The sequence below is a fragment of the Dipteris shenzhenensis genome, chromosome 1, assembly GCF_047967505.1.
Source record: "Dipteris shenzhenensis isolate YYH24624 ecotype China chromosome 1, Dip_SZ_1.0, whole genome shotgun sequence".
Lineage (NCBI taxonomy): Eukaryota > Viridiplantae > Streptophyta > Polypodiopsida > Gleicheniales > Dipteridaceae > Dipteris > Dipteris shenzhenensis.
In genome coordinates, this window is record NC_141596.1 from 34,617,000 (window position 1) to 34,640,968 (window position 23,969).

Below are 23,969 nucleotides of genomic sequence, written 5' to 3' on the forward strand. Positions count from 1 at the left end.
GCACTTCTAATAGACTCCTTGGCAAACTCCAACATTTCCTGCATGTCTAGCAAGAAGGTCTTTGTAGCATCATTTTGGATTCCCTTTAACCCAACCATAACTGGTGACTTAGGTTGAAACCCGTACATAAGCATAAAAGGACTGTAACTAGTACTCGAATGCTTTGCATTGTTATAAGCAAATTCTATCATAGGTAGATAATCTTCCCATGAAGACTGTCTCTTAGAAACATATGCCCGAAGCATATCTTCAACCAATTGGTTGACCGTCTCTGTACTGCCATCGGATTGTGCATGATCTGAGGAACTCATACTTAGAGTAGTTTCTAACTTCTCAAAAACAAGTGTCCAAAAGTTACTTGGAAATTTGAGTCCTTGTCACTGACTATGTCAGAGGGCAAACCATACAGCTTAAACAAGTGGTCCACAAACTCGTGAGCCAGCTGAATAGCTGAAATAGTTGTTCTAGTAGGTAAGAATCGAGCCATTTTTGTCAGACGGTCGACTATGACCCAAATGGAGTCATGACCCTTGCGCGTTCGAGGCAAACCAGTAATAAAATCCATGGAAATAATTTCCTAGTTATTACCTGGAATTTGCAATGGCTGTAATAAACCCGCACTCCTAAGGCGTTCTGCCTTAGTAACCTGACAAACCCGGCAACGTACCACATAGTTTTCAATAAATGCACACATTTTAGGCCAATAAAAGGTATGCTTCACAAGAGACAGAGTCCGATGTATACCCGGATGTCCAGCACTAGGAGCATCATGACACTGGATTGAAGTTCTAGAACATCTGGCACACAAATCTTTCCATTCCGGAATAGCAAGCTGTTCCTAATCATCCAGTGACCTCCCGCCGCCTGTACCGTAGGGGGCACAATCCCTGAGTCTTGGTCAACCATGGAGCTCCCATCCTGGACCTTTTGCCTATAAGAACTGAAATGACTATCAGTTGCGCAAAGCCCTCTCAAGGATTGAAATAGGTCTGAGGATATTTCCGTAAATGACATAGCATTTACAAACTTGACTCGACTTAAGGCATCCGCCATACTATTCAATGAACCTTTGCGATAACGTATTTCAAAATCAAAATCTTGCATTAATTCTGCCCATCTAGCTTTCCGTCCCCTCAATTCAGACCCATCACACACATACTTGATTGACTGATGATCGGTCAATACAAGAAACTTCGAACCATACAAGTAGTGTCTCCAAACCTTTAGTGCATACACGACTGCATAGAGTTCTTTTTCTAGTGTGGGCCAACGATATTGGGTGTCATCTAGCTTCTTACTCTCAAAAGCTACGGGTCTGCCCTCTTGGAATAAAGCTGCCCTAATCGCAAAATCACTCGCATCGGCCTCTAAAACATAAGGCCGGGTAGGATCGGGTAATGCAAGAACGGGTACTTCCTTGATAGTTAACTTCAAGGTTTCAAAAGCCTTGTTTAATGCGTCATTCCAAGAGATCGGTTGGGTAGACCTGCGTCCACGACCTTTCAATATGTTTGTCAGGGGTGCCGTGATGTGTGAATAATCACGCTCAGACTTCCGTAGAAATACCGTAAATCCTAGGAAAGAACGAAGTTGTTTCATAGTCTGAGGGATAGGCCATTCTAAAACCTTCTGGATACGATCTAGATCAATGCTAATACCTTCAGAAGAAATCTTGTGTCCTAAGTAAATGATCTCCTTCATAAAGAAGTCACATTTACTCATCTTGGCATAGAGCTTATGCTGTCTTAGAATAACTAAGATAATTCGGAGGTGTCCTATGTGACCCTCTAGCGTTCGGCTATATACCAAGATGTCATCTAAGAACACTATAATGTATTTGCCCAGAAAATCTCGGAACAAATCGTCCATCATTTGCTGGAAGGTGGCAGGAGCATCGGTCAAACCAAAAGGTAATACAAGAAACTCGTAGTGGCCATGCCTAGTTCGGAATGCGGTTCTATCTTTGTGTTTAGCATAGATACGGATTTAGTGATAACCCATACGTAAATCAATCTCAGTGAAATACTTCGTTTTGGCCAAACGGTCTATTAGATCATCGGAACGAGGTAGAGGGTATCGATTCTTAATTGTCACTTTATTCAATCGTTTATAGTCTATACACATTCTCCATGTAGCATCTTTCTTCTTTCTTAAGAGGACAGGTGCTCCCCAAGGTGATTTACTTGGGCGAACATAGCCCATATTCAAATAATCTTGTAGCTGTGAAGCTAACTCATCCTCCTCAAGCTGGCTCATCCTATAAGGTGGAACACTAATAGATTGAGCCCCAGGTACTAAGTCTATGTGATGATCTACTGCCCGTTCTGGAGGTAAACCTTCCGGCAGTTGAGCAGGGAATACATCCATGAAATCATCTAACAACGTTCTCAATTCACGGTGTTCAAACACACTTAAATCATTCTTGTTATTAACAGATATAACAAATGAAGAAAGCGGAATCAAAACACACTGATAGACATCATAATGAGAAGTGTTTAATATATTCCGAAGCTGCATCGCAGATACAATAGGTCCCTGAGAAGAGGGAATGCTATTACACTGAATACAAAATTGGGTGTCCGTATCCAAAAAAGAAAGAGTATGGTCCTTTCATCCAATCCGAATATCGTGGGTTTTAAACCACTCTATTCCGATTAACAAGTCCACATGCTCTAAGTGCATGACATAGCATGTAAGAGCCGTTGTGTAATCTTGAATCCAGATAGAAAGCGCTTCAATCTTGCGATCCCAAAACTGCTTCCCAGCTGGAAGCTTCACCTCATAGGAGTGATCGCTAGGTATCTGACGTGTACTGGGTACACAAGACTAGCTCAGGTAGCCTGGGGAGGCTTAGAGCTAGGCAGGCTTGATTCTCGGGTTGAGTGGCAACGGTACGAACCAGTTAGAGGTCTTCGCTAGGTATTGTGGACAGCCCCATCTTCTGCACAAGTTTGTAACTAACAAAGTTGTGAGAGCTGCTCGAGTCAAAAAGAATGTGAACTCTTTGGTCCCTAACTTCTCCATAAACTTGGAAAAGATCATGGGAACCAAATAACGAAGTATTGAAGTGCAATTATAAGAAAGTGAGCAGGTAATGACATTTACAAAAATACCTGTCATCGAAACTTGATTAGCTCCCTTAGCTTTGGTACCCGGACCCGCCTAGAGCTTCGGTCCCGGCGCTTGCTTCTGGTTCTTGCGCTTAGGACAATCATTCTTAGTGTGGCCCCGCTCCTCGCAGAAGAAGCAATGTCCTTCCTTCTTTAGCTTCAAGGTACGAAGGAAACGGGCACGACCATTCTTTGCTTGAGTCAAATGTTTCTTGGAGGCGTTGTCTATAGACTTCGACTCCCCGGTACTAGTGGTAGACTGAAAGAAGAACTTCCTCTTGTTCTTGCCACTCGTGTCGGCAACTGTGGTTCCCTTTGCACTGGTCATGGTATCATCATAAATGCGCGCGTAATTCATGGCCTCTTGCAACGTGGTACATTTGTTGTTCTTGATCTGTAACTTGTATGACTCAGGCAAACCATCCACAAAGAAACCTAACAGGGTCACTGGATCCATCTTTGTAGCTCTGGTCGTCAAATCCCGAAACCTCTGAAGATAAACCTCAAAAGTCAAATTCAGCTTGGACATATCGAGGGCCTTGAGCTTGTCTACGATATCATAATCTTCCTCCTTCAGAAACTTTTTCCTGAAGACCCCTTCGAATTCTATCCATGTTGCAGGCTTGGGTTGGAGTTCCTTTTACCACAATAAAGCCTTTCCTGACATAAACCCGGCTGCAAGCTGTATTTTCTTGTCATCTGGATGAGGGTGAAACTGGAAGTGTACTTGCCACTTGTGCAACCAAGTGTCAACAACCTCCTTGGTACGAGACTTCTGGTCTCCAGGGAAAGGATCTGGAGTGATGTTCTGACCTAACACTAAAGCCATGGCATCCACATGCGTGAGCGCTTGAACAGTGCTAGTCAAAAGTGTGAGTGTAGTCTGAATCCCTTGGAGTTGCTGCGTCAACCCCGTTTGATTTGTGTTAACCTGCTCAAACTTTCCATCAAGAGCAGTGGTGAATTCACTGAAGGCTTGTTTCGTAATCAGATCATCGTAGAGACCTTGGTCATCCTCCGCATGGTACTTCATATCTTGGTCTGCCATTGCAAGCTCAGGGTCTACAGAATCAGCCATGACTGAAATCTGATCTGAAAAGAAGATAGGCTAGAGAAGAGAAACAAGCAGGTGGCCTCGGAGCTAGGAGGTAGAAACAAAGTGAAAGCTGGCCAAGAAGGAGGCGATGGAAGAAGGGAAAGCTGGTCGATGAAGAAGGTAAGCTGGCTGAGCTGAGCTGACGATTCAGCTCAGATTCTTGAACCTGGGACTCCGCTCTTGGCTGTCCGTACGAAGTACTGTAGCAGGCCGTACAAGTGTTCTGGCTCCCAAGCATGAAGATGTAGAGGGGCTGGAATTCTGCGCAATCTACAGGCTATGAGAGAAGGCAATTTGACCGTACTAATAGCGGGAGAGCAGGCTTTTAGTAAAGCCCTGCTTTACCAAAAGCTCACCCTCCAAAAACAGAGGGGTAGGGCTTTTTTAAGCCCCCAGGCCCCCCTGAAAAGCAACTGGCCTAGATTGCGATCCAGCCCTATCCTGTTGCGCACCTTCCTACGCTCCCCTTCTACCTGCCATCACAACCCCTGAGCAGCCAGTCGACATGCGGGATCCCCTTTGGTTCGCCCCAACTCTATTGTCTCTTCTGACTCCCTTCTGATGCCTCTACCCGGACCTCACTACTTCCTCCTAACTACACCTCTCTCCCTCTCTCTCAACTTGTCACTTCTTGCAACGAAATCACCCTGCACTCTCTCTCTCTCTCTCCTTCCTTCTATCCCAATCTAATACCACTTCCCTTAAGCGATGAACCAGCAGACACTTGCAGGGTTTTGAACATGAATTTCGAAATTAGGGCATACCTGGAGAAAAAATCGTCCAAAATTCTCGCAATAGAAGTTCCTACCTCAGGAGTTGGCTCTGATACCAACTGACACAATCCCAGCACTCCTGAAACCTCTGATCTGCAAGCAAACACAAGAACACACCAACGTGAGGAAACTGAGCAGGTTGCTTACCACCCAACCATGACATCTACGAGATGTGATCCAGAATCAGAAGATGTCCCCTCCGAGCCACGAGCTGAGCTACTGGCACGAACTCCCAACCAGATCCTAACCAGCCTGGTGTCCCATACCACCAGGTGACACTGTGAAGGCTGGGATCTGCTGCTGAGCCTTAGGCTACGCTATGATGCAGGCGCGCGTCCGTGACTTAATCCAGGATCAGACCTAGCACCTGGGAACGAGACTTGCTCCCATCGGCTCCCTGAGAACTGAACCTTTGAGTCCCTTATATAGACTCGGGCCCCAAGCGCCAAAAAGAGCAAAGACCTCTAATTGGTTCGTACCCTTGCCACTCAACTCGAGAATCAAGCTTGTCTAGCTCTAAGCCTCCCCAGGCTACCTAAGCTAGTCTTGTGTACCCAGTCCACATCGGATACCAATCCGTGCACATGACAATAAACCACCTTATAGAGATAGTGAAGCGCAACATGAGGAGATCATGAGGCAGGTTAATGAACTTTTGGAGAAGGGGCTGATTCAACCAAGCTCATCGCCTTATTGCTCTCCAATTCTGTTGGTTCATAAGAAGGATGGTTCTTGGTGTATGTGTATTGATTACCGCGCCTTGAATAAGATCACCATTAAGAATCGCATCTCTATACCCAGGATAGATGACATTCTGGATAGGTTGAAGGGGGGAGCTATTTTCAGCATAGTTATCAGAGAACGTGAATGGTAACGGAATGTCGACCCCATGGGGAACGGGAACACCCAAATCCTAGGGAACATGAACGGGAAGGGAACGCCACGCCATCATACCCATAAACAAACATACTATTCTATACATTAGAAAGCTTAAACTTAGAATCGAAGACTCAAAACATTGCAATTGCTTTTGGAGTAAGGACTCAAGACTCAGGACATAAAGTCAATACTGAATCTTATAGATGAATCATAATCATTGATAATAGAATCTAGATTAATCATTATAGCTTGCCAATGGCATACAAAAGCAAATTCCATCAGAGACAAGGCACAAGCATATGAGATTATCTTGAATCTTGGAATCTTGAATCTGGATACAAGAAAATCAGAGTGAGACCTCCTACTACTGAGGCTCCTAGAGCTTAAAAACCTAGTTGCTACATGCATGATCCACTCAACACTCATTGGTTGCTGCCCTCTTCCTCCTCTTCATCATCTAGATGATTTGCATACAGGGAATGGCTTAGGGAACATTCCCTAGACGTTCCACAAGGGATGTGGAACGTTCCATAGCCGTTTCATGGACCAGACGTTCCACAGACGTTCTCTTCAAGCTCAGTGAAGAGAACGCGGTTCCAACGTTCCATAGCTATGGAACTACATTCCCTGGCAACTATGGTTTTCAGTCTCATTGATTTGAAGAGTGGGTATCATCAGGTTCGCATATGTCCAAAAGATGTGCATAAGAAGGCGTTCATAACTTCTTTTGGGTTGTATGAGTTTTTGGTCATGTCTTTCGGACTCACTAATGCTCCTGCCACCTTTAACCGCATGATGGACAGGATCTTTCGAGACCACAGAGCCTTCGTGGGTACATTCTTTAATGACATGATTCTGTTTTCGAAAGATGAGAAGGAGCATCAAGAGCATCTCGCGATTGTGTTCGTTGAGCTTAGGAAGTAGAGACTGTTTATAACCCTAAAAAAGAGTGAGTTTTTCATGGGTGAGATTCATTTTTTGGGGCATATTGTTTTCAAGGATGGGGTTCGTATGGATCCAGCTAAAGTGGAAGTAATGCGGAGTTGGCCACAACCAAAGAATTTGCACGAGGTTCGTAGTTTCTTGGGTTTGTGTTGTACTACCGTCGTTTTATCCGTCACTTTGCAAAAGCTGCAGCCCCTATGCATGCACTTTCCAAGAAGGAAAGACCTTTCCAGTGGACACAAGTGGAGAATGACTCTTTTGAGGAGCTGAAGCGCAAGCTTACAACAGATCCGGTGCTGATTTTGCTTGACTTGAGGAAGTCTTTTCATGTGCATGCAGATGCTTGTGGTAAAAATGGTATTGGAGCTATCCTCACACAGGATGGCCATATTGTAGCTTATGAGAGTCACATTTTACAGCCAGCTGAGTTACATTTACAGATTTATGAGAAGGAGATGCTGGTTGTACTTCATGCTTTATCCACTTGGAAACATTATCTATTGGGAGCTGATTCTACAGTACAGATGGATTATCAGTCGTTGCGCTACTTTCTAATGCAATCTAAGCTGTCCGAGAAGCACATGAGGTGGGCAAACTTCTTGTCAATGTTTCATTTTCAGATTGTACATGTTGAAGGCAAGAAGAATATGGTTGCACATGCTTTGTTCAGGAAGGCACAAGTTTCAGATTGTGACAATTGCTTATCACAATGAGTTGGATGTAATGAAGGATTACTATGCGGAAGATGAGCAATTTGCTGAAATATTTGACCAGCTTAATAATGGACAGAGGCACGAGTATTATGTGCTTAAGGATGGGTTTATGATGATGCATGGCAGGTTGTGTGTAACTAAGCAACGAAGGCAGAAGGTTATGAGTGAATGTCATGATCCACCATATGCAGGACATCGTGGTATTGATGCCACAGTCAAGGCAGTAAATCATTTCTTTTATTGGCCTACGTTGTGTCGCGATGTTGAGGAGTATGTTCGCACATGCATAACCTGTCAGAAGATGAAGTATGATCGTAGGAAGACTCCTGGACAGTTACGTCCTTTGCCCATACCCGATGGACCATGGGAGAGCATAGCCATGGATTTTATTTTTGGTTTGCCGAGGACACCTACATGTAATGATGGATTATGGATGATCAGTGATCGCTTCAGGAAGCAGGCACACTTCATTCCTTTACGGAAGAAGATTGGGGCTGATCATACGACGAAGTTATCTATGCAGAATAATGCCAAAGTCCATTGTGAGTGATAGAGTCCCGCGCATGATCAGCTTGTTTTGGCGTGGACTTTTTGAGAATATGGGCACTGCTCTCCTATTTTCTTCTTCTTTTCATCCACAGACCTCATCCACAGACCGATGAGCAACTGGAGGAGGCTAATTCCACAGTTCTAGATTTGCTGAAATGCTATGTTTCGGAGCACTAGTCACAGTGGGAGAAGTTTTTACGAAATATATGACCAGCTTAATAATGGACAGAGGCACGAGCATTATGTGCTTAAGGATGGGTTTATGATGATGCATGGCAGGCTGTGTGTAACTCAGCAGTGAAGGCAGAAGGTTATGAGTGAATGTCATGATCCACCATATGCAGGACATCGTGGTATTGATGCCACAATCAAGGCAGTAAATTATTTCTTTTATTGGCCTACGCTGCGTCGTGATGTTGAGAAGTATGTTCGCACATGCATAACCTGTAAGAAGGTGAAGTATGATTTTGTGCAGAATAATGCCAAAGTCCATTGTGAGTGATAGAATCCCGTGCATAATCAGCTTGTTTTGGCGTGGACTTTTTGAGAATATGGGCACTACTCTATCATTTTCTTTTTTTCATCCACAGACCGATGATCAATCGGAGGAGGCTAATTCCACAGCTCTAGATTTGCTGAAATGCTATGTTTCGGAGCACTAGTCTTAGTGGGAGAAGTTTTTACCATTGGTGGAGTATGCATACAATAACACGGTACATTCTTCCATAGATAAAGCTCCATTTCAGATAGTGGAAGGCCGACATAAGATTCCACCCATCTTGTAGACGAAAGATAAAATTTTTAAGGCTGATAACTATGTGGAGAGCTTGGACATAGCTTATCAAAGGGTGAAACAAGCATTGCAGAAGTCACAAGAGAAGTAGAAAAAGGCAGTACACAAGCACATGCATGACATTGTCATCAAGGAAGGTGATTATGTCTTGCTGCGTTTTCAAAAAGCAAGGCTGATTAGTTCACGGGGTCGTACTCGGCTATTCCCTAAGCTGAGTATGAGGTACTATGGGCCTTTCAAGGTAATTGAGCCGATTAATGATGTAGCATTTCGCTTATAGTTGCCTGACCATTGGAGGATTCACAATGCTTTTCATGTGAGTCTTCTTAAGCCTTTTCAAGGTGATGTGTCTACGGATCTGCCTTGGGAGATGCAGCCAGAGGTGGAAGACATGGATGAGATCCTTGTATCTGAGTAGATTCTAGCACCTAGGGAAAGGAAGGTAAGAGGTAAAGTTGCACGGCGCTACTTGGTGCATTAGCTTTACCTTGAGGCTTTCCAGTTGGAGCCCACTTTGCGTGGCACTCATTCAAGTTTAGCAGAGCGCTAGGTGTCTGTAGCATTACCTAATGCACAAGGAGGGAGTTAGTACTTCCATTCCTTTTGTACAGACCCGCTCATGTACCTAGAGGACAATTGGTGTTGCATTTTGTTTCACCCGAGATACTGGTTGCTGACAGTATCTTCGTCGTGTGGGCCTCTATGATTGGTGTAGTAGTCACTTGGTTATGATGCATCTTATGTGCAATGTATTTTGTATTTGTTACCATGGCTCTACAAATACATATTCATTGTTGGTCGACCTGTTGGCGGCATTGGTACAACATCCTTTCATGTTTGGTTGGTCTGTTGGGTCGCTCCCATTTCAGACTTGGTTGATCTGATGGTGGCATTGTTGACTGCCTTTTGGATTTGTTTAATTGGTTATGTGCCAGAGCAGATTTCCAAGGATTGCCAGGAGAAATCGCCAACTACCAGGAGGTCCCAGGAGCTTCCTGGAGAATTCGCAATATGCCAGGAGGCTGCCAAAGAGCTGCAGAAGAAATCACAATTTGCCTAGGGGCCTATCTGGGAAATTCGCAGTTGATCAGGGGCTGTTCCAGGAGTTGCAATTTGTTTTTGGGCTGTCCAGGGCCTGTTGCAGGCGTTGCGCGATGTTGTCTGGCTGAAAAGGAGCTGTCTACAGGGATTTCGACCTATATTCTGCTTGCTTTTTGGGCTGTTGTTGCTGGTTTTGCTGTTCTCTAGGCTTGGAAGACTTCTCCTAAGCTGTTTCTAGGCCAGGCCAGAGCTGGATCTACTGTTTCTCGCTGGATTTAGGGTTTCCCAAGCCTAGTGACTGTTTCAGAGGATTCTTGGTGAAGGAAGGCTTCTCTTTCTTGCTTTTGCCGTTCCTGGACTTGTTGCTGGGTGGTTATTGCCTCACGGGGAAGGTGGATTTATGCATTGGTTTGTTGCCAGGAAGGCTCCAAGTTGATTTCAACCTGTTTTGGCATAGCGATTTGGTTTGATTGCATCCGAATCTGGCTGTGTGGGAGCTGTCTTGCAGTTCTGCAGCCACGTCTGGTTGGTTGGGCACTTGGTTGTGCAATTGCAAGGGTGGCACAGTGAGTGGATGCTTTTGGTGTCTCTGTTGCATGCCTTGGTTGGTTGAGGACATAGGGTTGTCTAGTAATTGGATGCCATTTCACCATTTGGAGTTGTGCAGGGAATAACACGGTGGGCTGGACGGGGAGGGTTGGTTTGCTTGTGGTTCAGCTTCCCAGGACCCAGAGATCTTTGTAATCAGCCGGTTGGCTTCAAATGAATGTTTGTTAAGTGGATCCTACCACTGTTTACGTTGTTAAGGCTGGTTTCAAGGGGGCACGCCAGCGGCTATAGAGGCTCATATAGCCACTATGCAGTCGGCCAACAAGGAGACATCTTGCTAGTAGGCCTCAGTAAGGGCTTTCATTTCCACCCAAAAGCCCCTTGGTTGCTGCTCAGGATAGGTCGAATTTGATCCTCTAGTCTCTGTTTGCTCGATTTGGGGGTTTCTCTCAAATCTCCTTCATGGCTGAAGCATTGCAAGTGGTTAGATGCTCAAAAGTTTCCTTGTTTATCATTTTTCACTTTTGCTTTTGGTCATCTGCCCATATAATGTCTTCTAGCATTGATTCAAGATTGATCTTTGGGTTGCTGTCCAGTTTGACTATGTATATGTTTGGATGATGAGCTTCATTGACAACAATGATGTAGCCTATTTGATGCTTGAAGGTGACTCAGTGATGAATGAAGTTTCTATCATGATAGTTGAAGTGTATTTACATTTGGATGATTGCATTATGCCATACGTTCATGAGCTTCTATGTACAAGAGTAGACACTGTCCTTGTTTTACTAACAAGTGGTAAGACCCTCTTCATATTTGATTTATGTGAAGGCATATGGGATGCAAGAAAGATCAAAGGGCAAAGGAGTTACAAGAAGGGCTACACCAAGAACCTCTCCAATGACAATGTACCTCACACTATGGTAGCTTGGAAGAGGAGGAAAAGGACAAGATGTGCCATCAAAGGGGGAAATTTCCCCACATCTTTAATTTAGAATTTTTGTGTGTGTGGTAAATAAGGGTTCTCTGTTTTGGGATGTCCCCCTTAAATGATTGTTAGTCTTATGTTTTACCTTGCTGGATCTAAGGGTATTCCCATGCATAGTCATTGTCTATCTTCCAGTTGTAAACCAAGAGTCCTAGGAGTGAGTCATAGGTTGGGGCCATGTGTGTTGCCACATGATGGTGGGCAAGCCATGGAGCATCCCATGTACTACTGCTGAGGGATGAGGTCATCAATTTGTGGGGGGGAATGAATGACAAATTGATGTAATGGGATCATACCAAGGGTCCTGACTCCTAAGGTCTATGGTTGTGAGTGTGTGAACACATGGTGTGTGTAGGTGTGCCTGAGTTAGGTATGACTGATGATGTGTCCGTGAGTAGGTGTGAATGAGTGAATCTAGGAGTGTGGTGTGTGATTCAGAGATTCTAGGAGACATTGGTGGTCAACCTGATTGAGATGATTGTGGATCTAGATTCCGCCTACTCATGGCCAGTTGCCTATACGTACTCCATTCTATGAATGAATCAATTGCTCATTGCCTTCATACTTATGCCATTGTCTCTACCTCTTGTTTACCTCCATCATGCTTCCATGCTTGCACCAACAGACCAATCACATCATATGGTCACGGATTTCTGGATATGGATAGGATGCACGATCTTGTCATATATAATGGTCTTAAGCTATGGCCATCCTCAGGTGGCTTCACTTGTTTTCCACATGGGGGAGGGTCTAGCGTAGTATGGGATCCCCTATCTTCACTCGCACATCATTGACTTCTCCGTTTCACCACCCCCCCCGGGGGTAGATCACATCTACCTTTTTTTCAGCATCTCCACACCTCGTCTCACGGCACCATCCACGACATCAATCACACACACCACTTATCATGATATACACTTCGATCACGAGCTAGCACCCGCATATTCTGCACGGCTGTATACATTACTCACGTATATTGTTCACATACCCTTGCTAGAGAGACGTTGTTGCCTTGATTAGCCGTTCACTCCATGAGGCTGCTCTTCGCGCATTTGCATACACCACGTGCTCCACTAAACCCGTACCTCTTGGCTCTATGCCTTGCAATAGTTGGTACGATGAGGAATGTAAGGCTCTTTGCCGATAGCTCTGACTTGAGGCCAAACATAGCCTTCCGAGTGAACTAGACACGATACGTGAGTATTGTAGTCTAGTACGCCGGAAGAAGCAAGCATTTGTTTGCCGAAATGAGGAGTTACTGAACATTTTGTTCAGCAACAACTCCAAAGAGTTTTGGCACAAGTTCTTTGAGCGGAAATCACCTTCACCTCTCGCCTACACTCAAGTTTGGCACATGTATGTGCACAACCTCTATGATGTTTCTCACCAGCCCGCCCTTAACCTCTCACACTCACCCTACCCCACCACTTGCACTTTGTTTACCAGAGGTCGTGTCAAGGATGCGGCATTTACCCCATGAGGCTGAAAAACTATTGGACCATTATGATTGGGAATGTCATGTCCAAGATCTATGTATTTGTACTTGACTCAGAGGTCAGCTGGTTTGCAGAGATGCAGGGACTCAGGGCAGAGGGGCAGGTAGGATTTTGGCGGCCCCATGATACCATGGATCACCTATCCCACTTAGGAGTGTCATAGAGGAGGCTAGATCACAGAAGCAGAGGGTGGACTGTTGCTTTGTGGATTTTCGTAAAGTTTTTTGACACAGTTCCACGAGCCTGTCTCATTAGGTGCTTGTAGGAGTTGGGGTATGACCAAGAGATCATTTGGGTGGCTATGGCGCTTTATGAGAGAGTCTTAGGCCGAGTTCAAATAGGTGTCGGGTGGTGGACAGAGGAGATTATGAGTACTATTGGGGTCAAACAAGGTTGTCTGTTATCACCAACCTTGTTTGGCCTCTACATAGATGAGCACAAGATCTTCATGGGAGCACTTGGGGGGGCTGGGTGCTCCTTCGCCTGTACTCTGATTCAGGTCCTCTTGTACATCGATGATGTGGTACTGATGTCCTCTTCCCAAAGGGCCTCCAGAGACTTTTGGATGCATTGCAGGCCTTTTGTGAGTCACATGATTTGAAGGTCAACCTTGGCAAGACCAAGATTATGGTCTTCAACACATCTTGAGCAGCCATGCATATGGAGCAATTCACATTTGACAGATCCCCAGTTGAGATCGTCTCCTCATATACGTGGGTGTTGTCTTCTTTATCCCAATTTTCACGATGAGACCGACGATGTAGACCTGGCTGAGCAGGGGATATGCCTCACCTGCCCGACTGGAGAGACAATGCTGCTACTCACACTTTTAGGACGCTCGGACCAAGGCTCTTCTCTTTGACTCCTTGGTTCGACCATGCATCATGTATGGTAGCCCTTGTTGGGAACCTGACCTCTCAGACATAGAGTGGGCTCAAGTAGAGTGACTATAGATTCTCTTGCTCTCACGGATGATCCGGGGGAACCATCGGTGCCACATCATATCATTCAAGCTGAGTTCGGCGCTTCTCCACTGTAGCTAGATGCGGCATTCCAGACCATTACTTATCTACACTGTGTCAAACAGTATGGAGATTGCACATTGGGGAGACGTAGGCTGCCATGGTTGGCGTTTATGAGTCTTGCAGATGAAGGGAACGAGAGAGGCTGGTATGCACAGACACGTAGGTGGTTCGAGAGATTGGGGCTTCACATGGATAGATTACCCCCCTTCCAGTACAGCCTAGACGCCCCTTCTATCCCACTTGGGTATCACGAAGTCAACTAGGTCATTCGCGAGATCTCTTACAGCTACACACATTCAGGACTTGGTTGGAGCCCAGAGAGCTTCCAGTGAAGCTCAGCTTCTATAGAGATCATCTTTGAGGAGGGCTTCATTGTCCTGCCAGAGTACACTCATATTTACTTACCGCACCCATCAAGATCTCCAGACTCCATTGGGCAGTTTCGAGTATCATCACACTGACTCCATATCGAGAGCGGACAAGCTTAGGGGATACCCAGGGAGTACCGCTGTCACGAGGACGTGAAATTATGGGACTTTTGATTTGCGACTCTCGTTGTAGGACAGAGAAGAGATGGAGATAGGTGGAATTTGTAGGCAGAGCTTCAGGCAAAATTTGGGCAGTTTACGTGGCTGTTTGTAGGTGGACTTTTCTTGTGTGAAGAGGCGACTCTTTGGAGCAGAATGGTGGGCATAGGAGCATCTCAAAATGGTGGGCTATTCCAGCAGAAATGGTGCGGGCAGTACAGGCAGATGCAACGTCTGGTACGGGCATGTACGGCGGATCAGCAGGCTGGTATGTGGCGCACCAATCTGTATGGATGTACGGCTGATTTGCAGCTGCTAAAGGCATAGGTCCGGGCTGAAGGGGCTGAGAAAGAGAGCAACGATAAAGAGGATGGAAGAAGATAAGGGTGAAGAGGATAGGCAGATTTGCGGGCAAAGAAAGAGGGCAACGATGAAGAGGATGGACAACTCCACGTTGAGGCTCAAGCAAGGAGAGGAGTGGGCAGCCTTCCAAGGAGGAGGAGGGAGAGTAGCTTCATTGGCCTCCCTCACCTCAACCTCTTGGAAAGGCAAGGAGAGACAAGGCTAGGAGCTAGGCTCTGATACCACATGAAGGGACATGTGGAAGGAGTGGAATGCCAAGCTAGCTAACTAGGAACGCGGAATGGAAAGAATAATGAAAGACAAAATGAAATAAAAAGAAAGTACAAGTGCAAGAGATAACCAAAGTACTCACAATGTATTGATAACTTGATGTTGACAACTATGAAAAGACTCAAGACTAGTACAAGACTATAAAGTGTGAGCCTCTAGACTCTAGAAAGTCACAATGCATATGGGATAATCTCCCATATGACACGTGGCACTGTCTAGGACTCATTAGACTATAAAATAAGTCCTAGGGACCCTGAAGAACTCCGCCTGAATCAACAAGCTGTGAGACGCTCTCCCTACTATGTTTGGGGCCAAGCGTAGAGAAGAATGGCTTGTTGACCCTCCTCCTGTTTGAGTCCAAAATGACTCACTAGCATGAAAGGCATACTTTGCTGTCTGATCTAAAAGTGACTGTTGCAACAAGGCGCTCTTGAATCCAAGCATCTGTAGGTCTCTTCTGCTCTTCCCTTTGGAGGGCAGCCAACTGCTGGCAGATACCTATCTCACGCCTGAGGACTCACAACTCCTGATACGAGCAACTGAAAGATAAAAGTCACTAATATCAAAGAGGGCTGCGGCTAAGTTTGAAGGAGAAAGCTTCCCATCCTGCAAATGAGATACCTAGGTCTTCAACATTGTCTCTGTAAGGCCCTCCTCTGCATAAAAGAAATTTGGAATCCTAACACTGGCAGAGTGGCCCCTCACATGAGGATTTGAGACCATCAGAACCACTGGAAAATGATCCGAAGTGGACACCCCAGCTGCAATGCAAACAGTACCACCTTTGTCAAGAGCCCAATCATCCACATAAAATCTGTCAATCCGCGCATGTATAGGCATTTGTAGTCTCCTGTTCGTCCAAGAAAATAGGAGAGAATGTGGTTGAGTGTGAAAACCATCATTGTGCCGAGCATCTCTGCCACTGTATTGAAAAAGGAAGGCATCCCATGCTGCTCTCTCTAGGGAGTAAATGCCACCTTCCCCTTTTGTCTAAGGGAGTGAATGATTTTTTGGAAGGAAGTGCTCTCTTGGTCACATATTGCAGATTCTTGGATTTGACTTCATATTCCAACAGTTACTAGGCAATTAATTCTTAGGGCCAAAGTGTGCAACAGGGGGGCCAAAGGAGTGTTGTAATTAAAAATTGATAATTTTAGCACAAGACTCCAAAAAGAGCCCAGAGCCCTTCTTTTGGATTCAGAAGGCCAAAATCAGTTCTAGGAGGAGCCAGGGCCAGTTCCAGTAGTGCATTCAGGGCCTGCTAAAGGAAATCGCATCTGCTCCAGGAGCCTGTTGCATATTGCAATTTCAGCCAGGGTATCCTTTGCAGATTGCGATTTCACTTCCAAGACCTCCGGGCTGTGCCAGGTGACTACGTCTTGTTCTGGAGCTATTTCCAGGTGTTTTCAGGCTGCTACAGGGAATTGCGATTTGTTTCCAGGTGTTCCCAGGTTGTCCAGGCTGCCATAGGAGATTGCGATTTGCTTCAGGCTGTCCAGGCTTTGCAGGGAAACTTACGATTTTTTTTCTAGAGTCTTCCGGGTGTTGTAGCTGATTTTGGTAACTTTCCAGGCGTGGGTGTTCACTTCTAAGTTGCTGTTGGGGTTGTGCCATGGTAGAAATAGCTTTTCTCTGTAGGATCTAGGGTTTTCCAGCCTCGGGTGACCTTTCTTCTATGGATATTGGGTAGAAGAAGGCTTGTCTCGCCTGATTGGTTGCTGGCTAGTTATTGTGTTTGGGTTTCTTTCCTCGCGATCCTTTTGGGTTTCTTTCCTCGCGATCCCATTGAAGCGGCTAATCCTTCGGATACAGCTACACTTCCCGAATCTAGGGAGGGAACCTATCTTCATCCCTCAGACTTCCCGGACCTAGAGAACTTGATCTTCGTTTATGAACCTGTCCATCGTGACGTACCTTCGGGACTCTTCATCGTATATGTGCTATGCTTAGTGTTGGAACCGAAAAGAATGAAGAGTGTTCCGAGATTTGTTACCCCATCCCCCAATCCAATTCCGACTAGATCCGATTTCGTGTGACTTCATGGTGAACATGATCTGCCACCCCTCAAGTATGTAAGATATGTTTCTTTTCACCGTTCGAATCCCATTCAGTGCAATGCACGTAATTGCCAGTGCCGTTGAAAACTAGTGTTTTCCCTGTAAGGAGAAGCGCTATGCGCCCTGTTGAAAGGTTGATTTAGGCTGTTGGGCAGTGGCGACGGAGGCTATAGATTGAGGCAACCCGTTTGGAAGTGCTTTGTCGATTGATTGCACCAGAGTTTGGCTGTTGAGGTCTTTGTCTTGCAGTTGCTCAGCTGTGTTTGGTTGGTTGGGCACTTGGTCGTGCAATTGCAGGCGTGGCTCAGACAGTGGATGCTATTGGGGTCTCTGTTGCATGCTTTGGTTGGGTGAGGATACATGATTGTCTAGTGATTGGATGCCGTTCATCGTTTGAAGTTGAGCAGGGAATTACAGGGTGGGCTGGACGGGAAGTCTGCGGGCGTTGGTTTTCCTGTGGTGCAGCTTCCCAGAGACCTTTGTAATCAGCCGCTTGGCTTCAAATGAATGTTAAATAAATACCGCGAGGGGTGCCAACGTTTGGGGCCAATTGGTGTCCTTGTTTCTAAGTAGGAGCACTCTAGCTCCCCTGTGATTTATTCTGTGGTGCATATTGTTTGCCAATTTGTTGTGTATGCTGAATTAAGTGGATCCTACCACCCTTTACGTTGTTGAGGCTGGTTTCAACCACCTAGGTATGCTATGCGACCGGCAAGAGGTTGAGTCAAAGGAGCACTTTGCACTTCGATGCCGAGTGTACTACGAGATCCGTGGTCACTATCATTGTCTCTTTTGGGCCCCTCTCCAGACTCCGTTCGTATCCAAACGTGGGGTGCCTTGTTGCTTTGATTCATGAGGCGGTTCGACATAGAGAGCACTTACTTAGGATACAGAGGCAGGCCTTAGACACATTGCCTGACTCTTCTCAGAGCAGGATCACGGAGTTCTTCCACACAGTCATCGATTGCAGGCGTAGTAGGGACCGGAGCCCATACTCGACAACGGACAGACACATAGATCACATTGGGTGACCTCCCATCCTTGTTTAGCACACCCCACAGGTGTTACAGTAGCCTTGGTTAGGAGCAGAGCCACGGCCAGGAGATCAAGACGCACAACGTCCACAGACAGTCGCCAACGCGTCATCACTAGCTACGCATCAGCAGGACCTCGTCCCCTCAGGCCGCATTGTGCTGGCCAAAGCCAGCATGGCCTGGTGATGTGGATTGATTGACATGATAATGAGAATTGTGATGATGATGATGATGATGATGATGATGTCATTTTATTGATGACATGACTATGCACTACTTAGCACTTAGCATTCGGCATGGGTGACCCTTTCTACTTGTTGATTAGGTTTTCTACCAGTCTCATAGACCCATCGGTCTTGCGTAGACTATGATAAACTTTGTCTCTCTCTCTCTCTCTCTCTCTCCCTTCCTGTCTCTCCCTTCCACTCTTCTATCGCCTCTCTAATCTGCCCGTAACCCATTTTCTACACAAAGGAATTGTTGCAAGGTATGCAAGTGAATGGTACCAGGTATCTGTTTCATAAGTGCAATGTGCTTTTGCAAGTTGCTCGTGTTGTGAGGTAGGAACTGTCGCATGATTCAGCGTGTAGGATGTAGGTATTCAATTCGCAGCACTCAGTGCATGCAACCCCCAAAGGGTGAAGGAGCTGCAAAAGGGAGCGGGGGGGGCTGCTCTGGGTTGCCTGTGAATGAATTGGAGTGAATTGGAATCCCTGGTTTGTTTGAGAACATAGTGGTATACTGCTATAATAAATTCACTAGAACATGAGGCCTGTAGAGGGCAACAGGGTGGGTGGAGCTATTGCAAAGCCCCTGTAGGGAGTTTTCTTTCATGACCACGTTGTTATGTGATTGATTATTGGAATCCAAACCCACCTGCATTAACTGCAATGCAGGACTGGGTGTTAGGGCAATCCTCTAGAAACGCACGTAGATCAGGTTCAGATCAAGGTTGAGTGATTGGGCAGTCACCGTGCATGAATTGCTGTGGCAGAACTGCCTGGTATCGTTGCGAGATGTTAGTTGCAGTAGATGAAAGCCTGCTTCAGGTTATTTGCCGGTAGAAAGCTGGTGTCATTTGCTGCTCTGACATTGCAGCTGCAGTAAAACTTAAATTCTGATTAAAGGCCTGGGTAGCAGTGCTCATAGGGTGTGGGATTGCAAGCGCTTCTGATGGGGAGCTGCAAACAATCACAATTTTCCGTGAGGATCATGATGTTTCGCAGGACCTATCTTAGGTGGAAGGCTCTAGGAAGCACAAAAGCAAAAGGCTTTTGTGAGCTTTTGGCAAAAGCACACCAAATCAGGGTTGATTTTGAAAGCTTTAGAACCTGCTTTCTAAAAGCAAAGGGCCCAGGTTGCGAAAGACCCTTATATTGCCCTCATAGTAGCAGCCACAAGACACTTAAGTTCTAATGTGAACCAGCTTATTAAACCTCCACAGTAGACTGCGAACCAGCAAATAGCCCCACAGAAGGGAGCGAATGAGGAGGTGATTGCATCAAAGTTTGCAGCAGACTCTCTTTTACCTTTTTAGGCAGCGAATCGCATCTGCAGATTCCTCCTCTCTGAGCGCACTGTTTCTCTGCAGATTCTGACCCAATGTCTTCTATTGTTCCTCCCCTATTTGCAGTTCTCTTTCGTCTCTTTCCACCTTCACATCCTCTTCTATTCCCCCACGTGAGTCTGAAGGAGCCGCATGCACATGAAAGTTGCAGCCAGCATGTCTCTTTGTGTCTCCACTGAAAAGAATTACGGAGAAGAGGGTGATTAGATTGATTTTGGTGAGGATAATCTCATGAATGGAAAAGGAGCAACACCTGGAGATGAAGGCGTTTTATGAAACACAATTAAGGAACTGAAGGACCTGTTCACAATCTGAAAAGCACAGCTCATCATAAAACTCAAACGATTGCGGTGCTACAAGTCACAGTTTGATTGGACAATGCTAAACACCATGGATTTTCCTATATTACCCAAGATGTGTCCATAACCCCTTTGGAGGTGAAGAAATCAAAACCATTTTATCAGCATATACTAGAATTGACATGAGGATGTTTACCAGTGAGTTCGGAATGTTTCTACTATCTAGACTCATTTGGCACAAGCTGTTTACTCCCTATCTGATGATCCTAGCCATGCTTGCTCCCACACCTCTTCAGATCCATGTAGCTTTTGAGGCAATGACGTTCTTATGGAGGTGATGGGAGTATCAATTGTGAGCTTCCGTGGTTAGGCTTAACGGGCTGGTATACTCAGGTAGGTATGTTTGAGGGGAGGACTCTTGGATTCATGATTTACCAGAAGTGACCCTTAATTGTAGACTAGATAGCCCAGGAGCACTACAATTATATGGGCGATTTTTTAACCACATTGTTTCCTTGATGGGACTCACTGTGTAACTGAGGATAGGTATGATCCATGGTTGAGGCATGATGAATCCAGGACCAAAAATAGAGTTGGAAACCGTCCTCTTCTAGGCATAATGGGTTCTCATAGAAGCTTACATATTTTCGCTTCAGATAGACTTGAGACATATTGCTCCTTTTAGTCTGTTAATGAAGATGCAAAATGGTGTTGCTATCGAGGGGATCGTTTCTTCAATTTGGTTTTAGACTGGTTGCTTTGAACTGGCTTCATAGAATTTCTCAAATTATGCTTTAAGAGTCTAAAGTGTTCTCAACCAGACTTTTGATATGCAGAGACAAGCAATGAAGGCATTCATCCATTTGGCCGACAATCTGAATCCCTCAGAGCTTCGCTGGTACAAGGATGTCATACTTGACTGTGTTACCAGAAGCATAATTGGCTGTGGCGGTGAACTCTGGCCACTTGTGGTGGAAATGGCAGTGCAACTTGTGACTTGCATTGAGGGAACAAATCCACGTGCAAGATGGTAGTGTTCAAATTGGCTTATTAGCACATTGTTTCTGTCTATATTCTGTGATGTTCAGGGTCCCATTTTTGCAGTCAATCCACCTTCTGTTTTTGCGTTGCTTTTCTTTTTGGACTGGTCTTCCGGTAGTAAGAGGAACTTCCAGCTGTTGTGTGTTTTGATGGTCAAGATGTAGAGAGGGGACACGAAGAAGATACACGTCTGTCAGATGATTAAGATTGAATTATTGTTCTAACAGGTATAGAAGTATCCTTCATGAGATGCTTGGAGAATTAGAGAGACATCAGAATGATGTAAATTGGTGCAAAGTATGGCTGCAGCATAGCTCAAAACTATTTGAAGCAATGGGGCTTGTGCTTGTGGCACATTTCAAACGGTTGCTTCCAATCCTCTTCCTCTGGTTGCACACCCAGGATGACACAACTCAATTACTGGTTCAGAATCTCAAACTTTCCTCCTGTTATTTCATCGATTCATCTGTTTCAAAGCCTGTATTTAGATTTCTTGAGGATGCAGTACACGTCAAGAATTTATAGGTGTTCTTGGTGTTATGACCTTTACAGGTACTGAGGACGTTTTGTACAATCATTACGAACACATGGCCCCGAATGCCTTACCATGCTGAAAGGTGCATGTTTAGATATTCAATTGTTTTGACTTGTCACTTTACCTCAGTGCTATGTATCTTGATGGTACTGTATATGGTTTTTTATTCCTGTCACAACCACTTAGACCTATGCATAGTTTCTCTCGAGTGCGTTTAGTGGTGGTTTTACTGTTTACAACTGTAGAGCATATAAATATCTTACTGAAAATAATCTTACAGCAACTTCCGTGGGCAGCACTTTAGTTTCCTTTTGATAGATAAACAATCTTTGTTCACCTTATATAATTGTGCATTTTATCAATAGAGGAGAGATCATTGCAAAACATTTCTCATGAGTGACTTGAGTAGTTTTCCTCTGTATGTATGGTGCAGCATAACATCTTACACATGAAGGTCTGTTTCTATCTCAGGTTGTGGCACGAGCTTACACTTACATATAGAGAGTCTTGGGAGAGAACCTCTGGTTCAGATATTCGTTCTGCTGTAATTGAAGTTTGTGGACTTTTGAAACTGTAAGTATATCCAATAACTGCTTAAGTATTGACATCAAAAGTTGATGGGCAAACCAGCTTTGTGTTTGCCAAAAAACATGTGCCTTAGGATCATTACCTACAGTATAAGACAACATCTTTAAGCTTGATAGGTAAGATGATAAAGTACCCACTACTTTCATGTTCTTCACTGCATGGCATATGTGTCAGCCCAAAGTATTTATAAGCATCATCTCAGGATCTTTCCATGGTGGGATATGCATATACGGAAGCTGTTCTGTCTAAATATTTAGCTGATCCTGCTCCTAATTGCTAGTGTTGCTGTATATAAATAACAATGCCCAGTATTTTTTCAAAGGACAAATATAAAAAACAACAGATATTTTCAAAATGTGTAGGTGTGCTGGGCCTGAGCTTGAAGCAGCAAGGCAGAAAGATGGAGCTGATCCCACCGAAGATTCTTTGAGTTTGGCTTTGGATCATTTAGCTGGAGCTAGAGAAAGTTGACACTCTTCATTGTGTATTCACGAAAAATGGTAAGTTGGCACCTACATTGACATACACGATACACACAGAAGCCTACTCATTGTGCTCTTTCTTTCCCAATCACAGGCCAAAGATGCAGTGTTTTTTTGAAATGGTCTCATTAAAATAGCAATTGTTGATCATTTATATACGCTTGTGTTTTCCACATAATCCTATGATACAACATTCAAGTCAAAGCCTTACCGTTTGGGTTCTTGCTTTTTGTGTGTCTGCTTTAACAGGGGCATTTATCTTCTATCATAAGTTAATCCATAAAGTAGTGACCTTTTATCTTTATAAGTTAATCCATCAACTGGCATGCATTGCCATATTCAAATTATTTTGATTCTCTGCAGGTGCAAAGGATTGTGTGTTCCATAAGAGGTCACTTACAAGCTTGCCAATTGCATAGTGGCACCATTTGTAAGAGGCGTACAATAAGAGCCATGTATGGTATTAGACTCTAAAGACTCCTAATTTTTTAGAGGTGTAAGAGGCATAAATTTTGATTTAATTTATTATCTTTTTTAGGAGGGAGCAAACCTAAAACAATATCAGAAGAAAAATGATGAGTACCTGCTCCTCCTCCCTGTCATCTGCTGCTTCCTAGCCTTGATACCCTCCCCGTCCGCTCCCCTCCCATACTCCACCTGCTTGGCCTCTGTGGGCTCCCATCCCATGCTGCTATACGGCCTCCCCCAGCCGCAGCTTTGCCTTTGGCCCCTGTCCGCTCCTTTCCCATACTGCTGTAGGGCTTCCACCCACATCTGCCCTGGCCTTTTGCCCTCAACTGCGGCCGCACGCCCTTGCTTCTCCCTTTTTTCCGTGCAATAGTGCTTGAAAATCAACCATACAAATCAGCAATCCAAAAAGCGCTGATCATGGGAAAAAGAAGAGGCACACAGCTAGCTGTCAGAAAAGCCACCTTGTTTCAGAGAACTCAGCTCATGGCCTAGGGAATCTATATATATACCGCAAGAGGTATTCGCTGGTTGTATAGACCTCCTCCATGGCTGTTAGCCCTTGTTCCTCTTTTATATATATATATATATATATATATAGAGAGAGAGAGAGAGAGAGAGAGAGAGAGAGAGAGAGAGAGTTTCTTAAAGTCTTCAGAAGACCGATGGGTCTATGAGACTGTGAAAATCCTGATACAAGCGAGCTGTGAGGGTGGAGCTACTAAATGAGCATCCACACCAATGCAGAATGCAAAAAAATGCAAAATGGTAGTACTAAGTA

The 23,969-nt window shown here is 44.9% G+C and overlaps 1 protein-coding gene across 1 annotated transcript in view; it reads left to right on the top strand.

Moving 5' to 3' along the window:
- LOC147905740 (ARM repeat superfamily protein) overlaps positions 1 to 23,969 on the top strand; it is a 108,769-nt gene that overhangs the window by 68,579 nt on the left and 16,221 nt on the right. The window contains exons 8-12 of the mRNA XM_087374369.1: positions 20,911 to 21,104; positions 21,343 to 21,538; positions 21,668 to 21,732; positions 22,122 to 22,223; positions 22,601 to 22,738. Coding sequence (XP_087230495.1) covers positions 20,911 to 21,104; positions 21,343 to 21,538; positions 21,668 to 21,732; positions 22,122 to 22,223; positions 22,601 to 22,709 — 666 coding nt within the window. The 3' untranslated portion in view covers positions 22,710 to 22,738. The remainder of the gene's footprint in view (positions 1 to 20,910; positions 21,105 to 21,342; positions 21,539 to 21,667; positions 21,733 to 22,121; positions 22,224 to 22,600; positions 22,739 to 23,969) is intronic.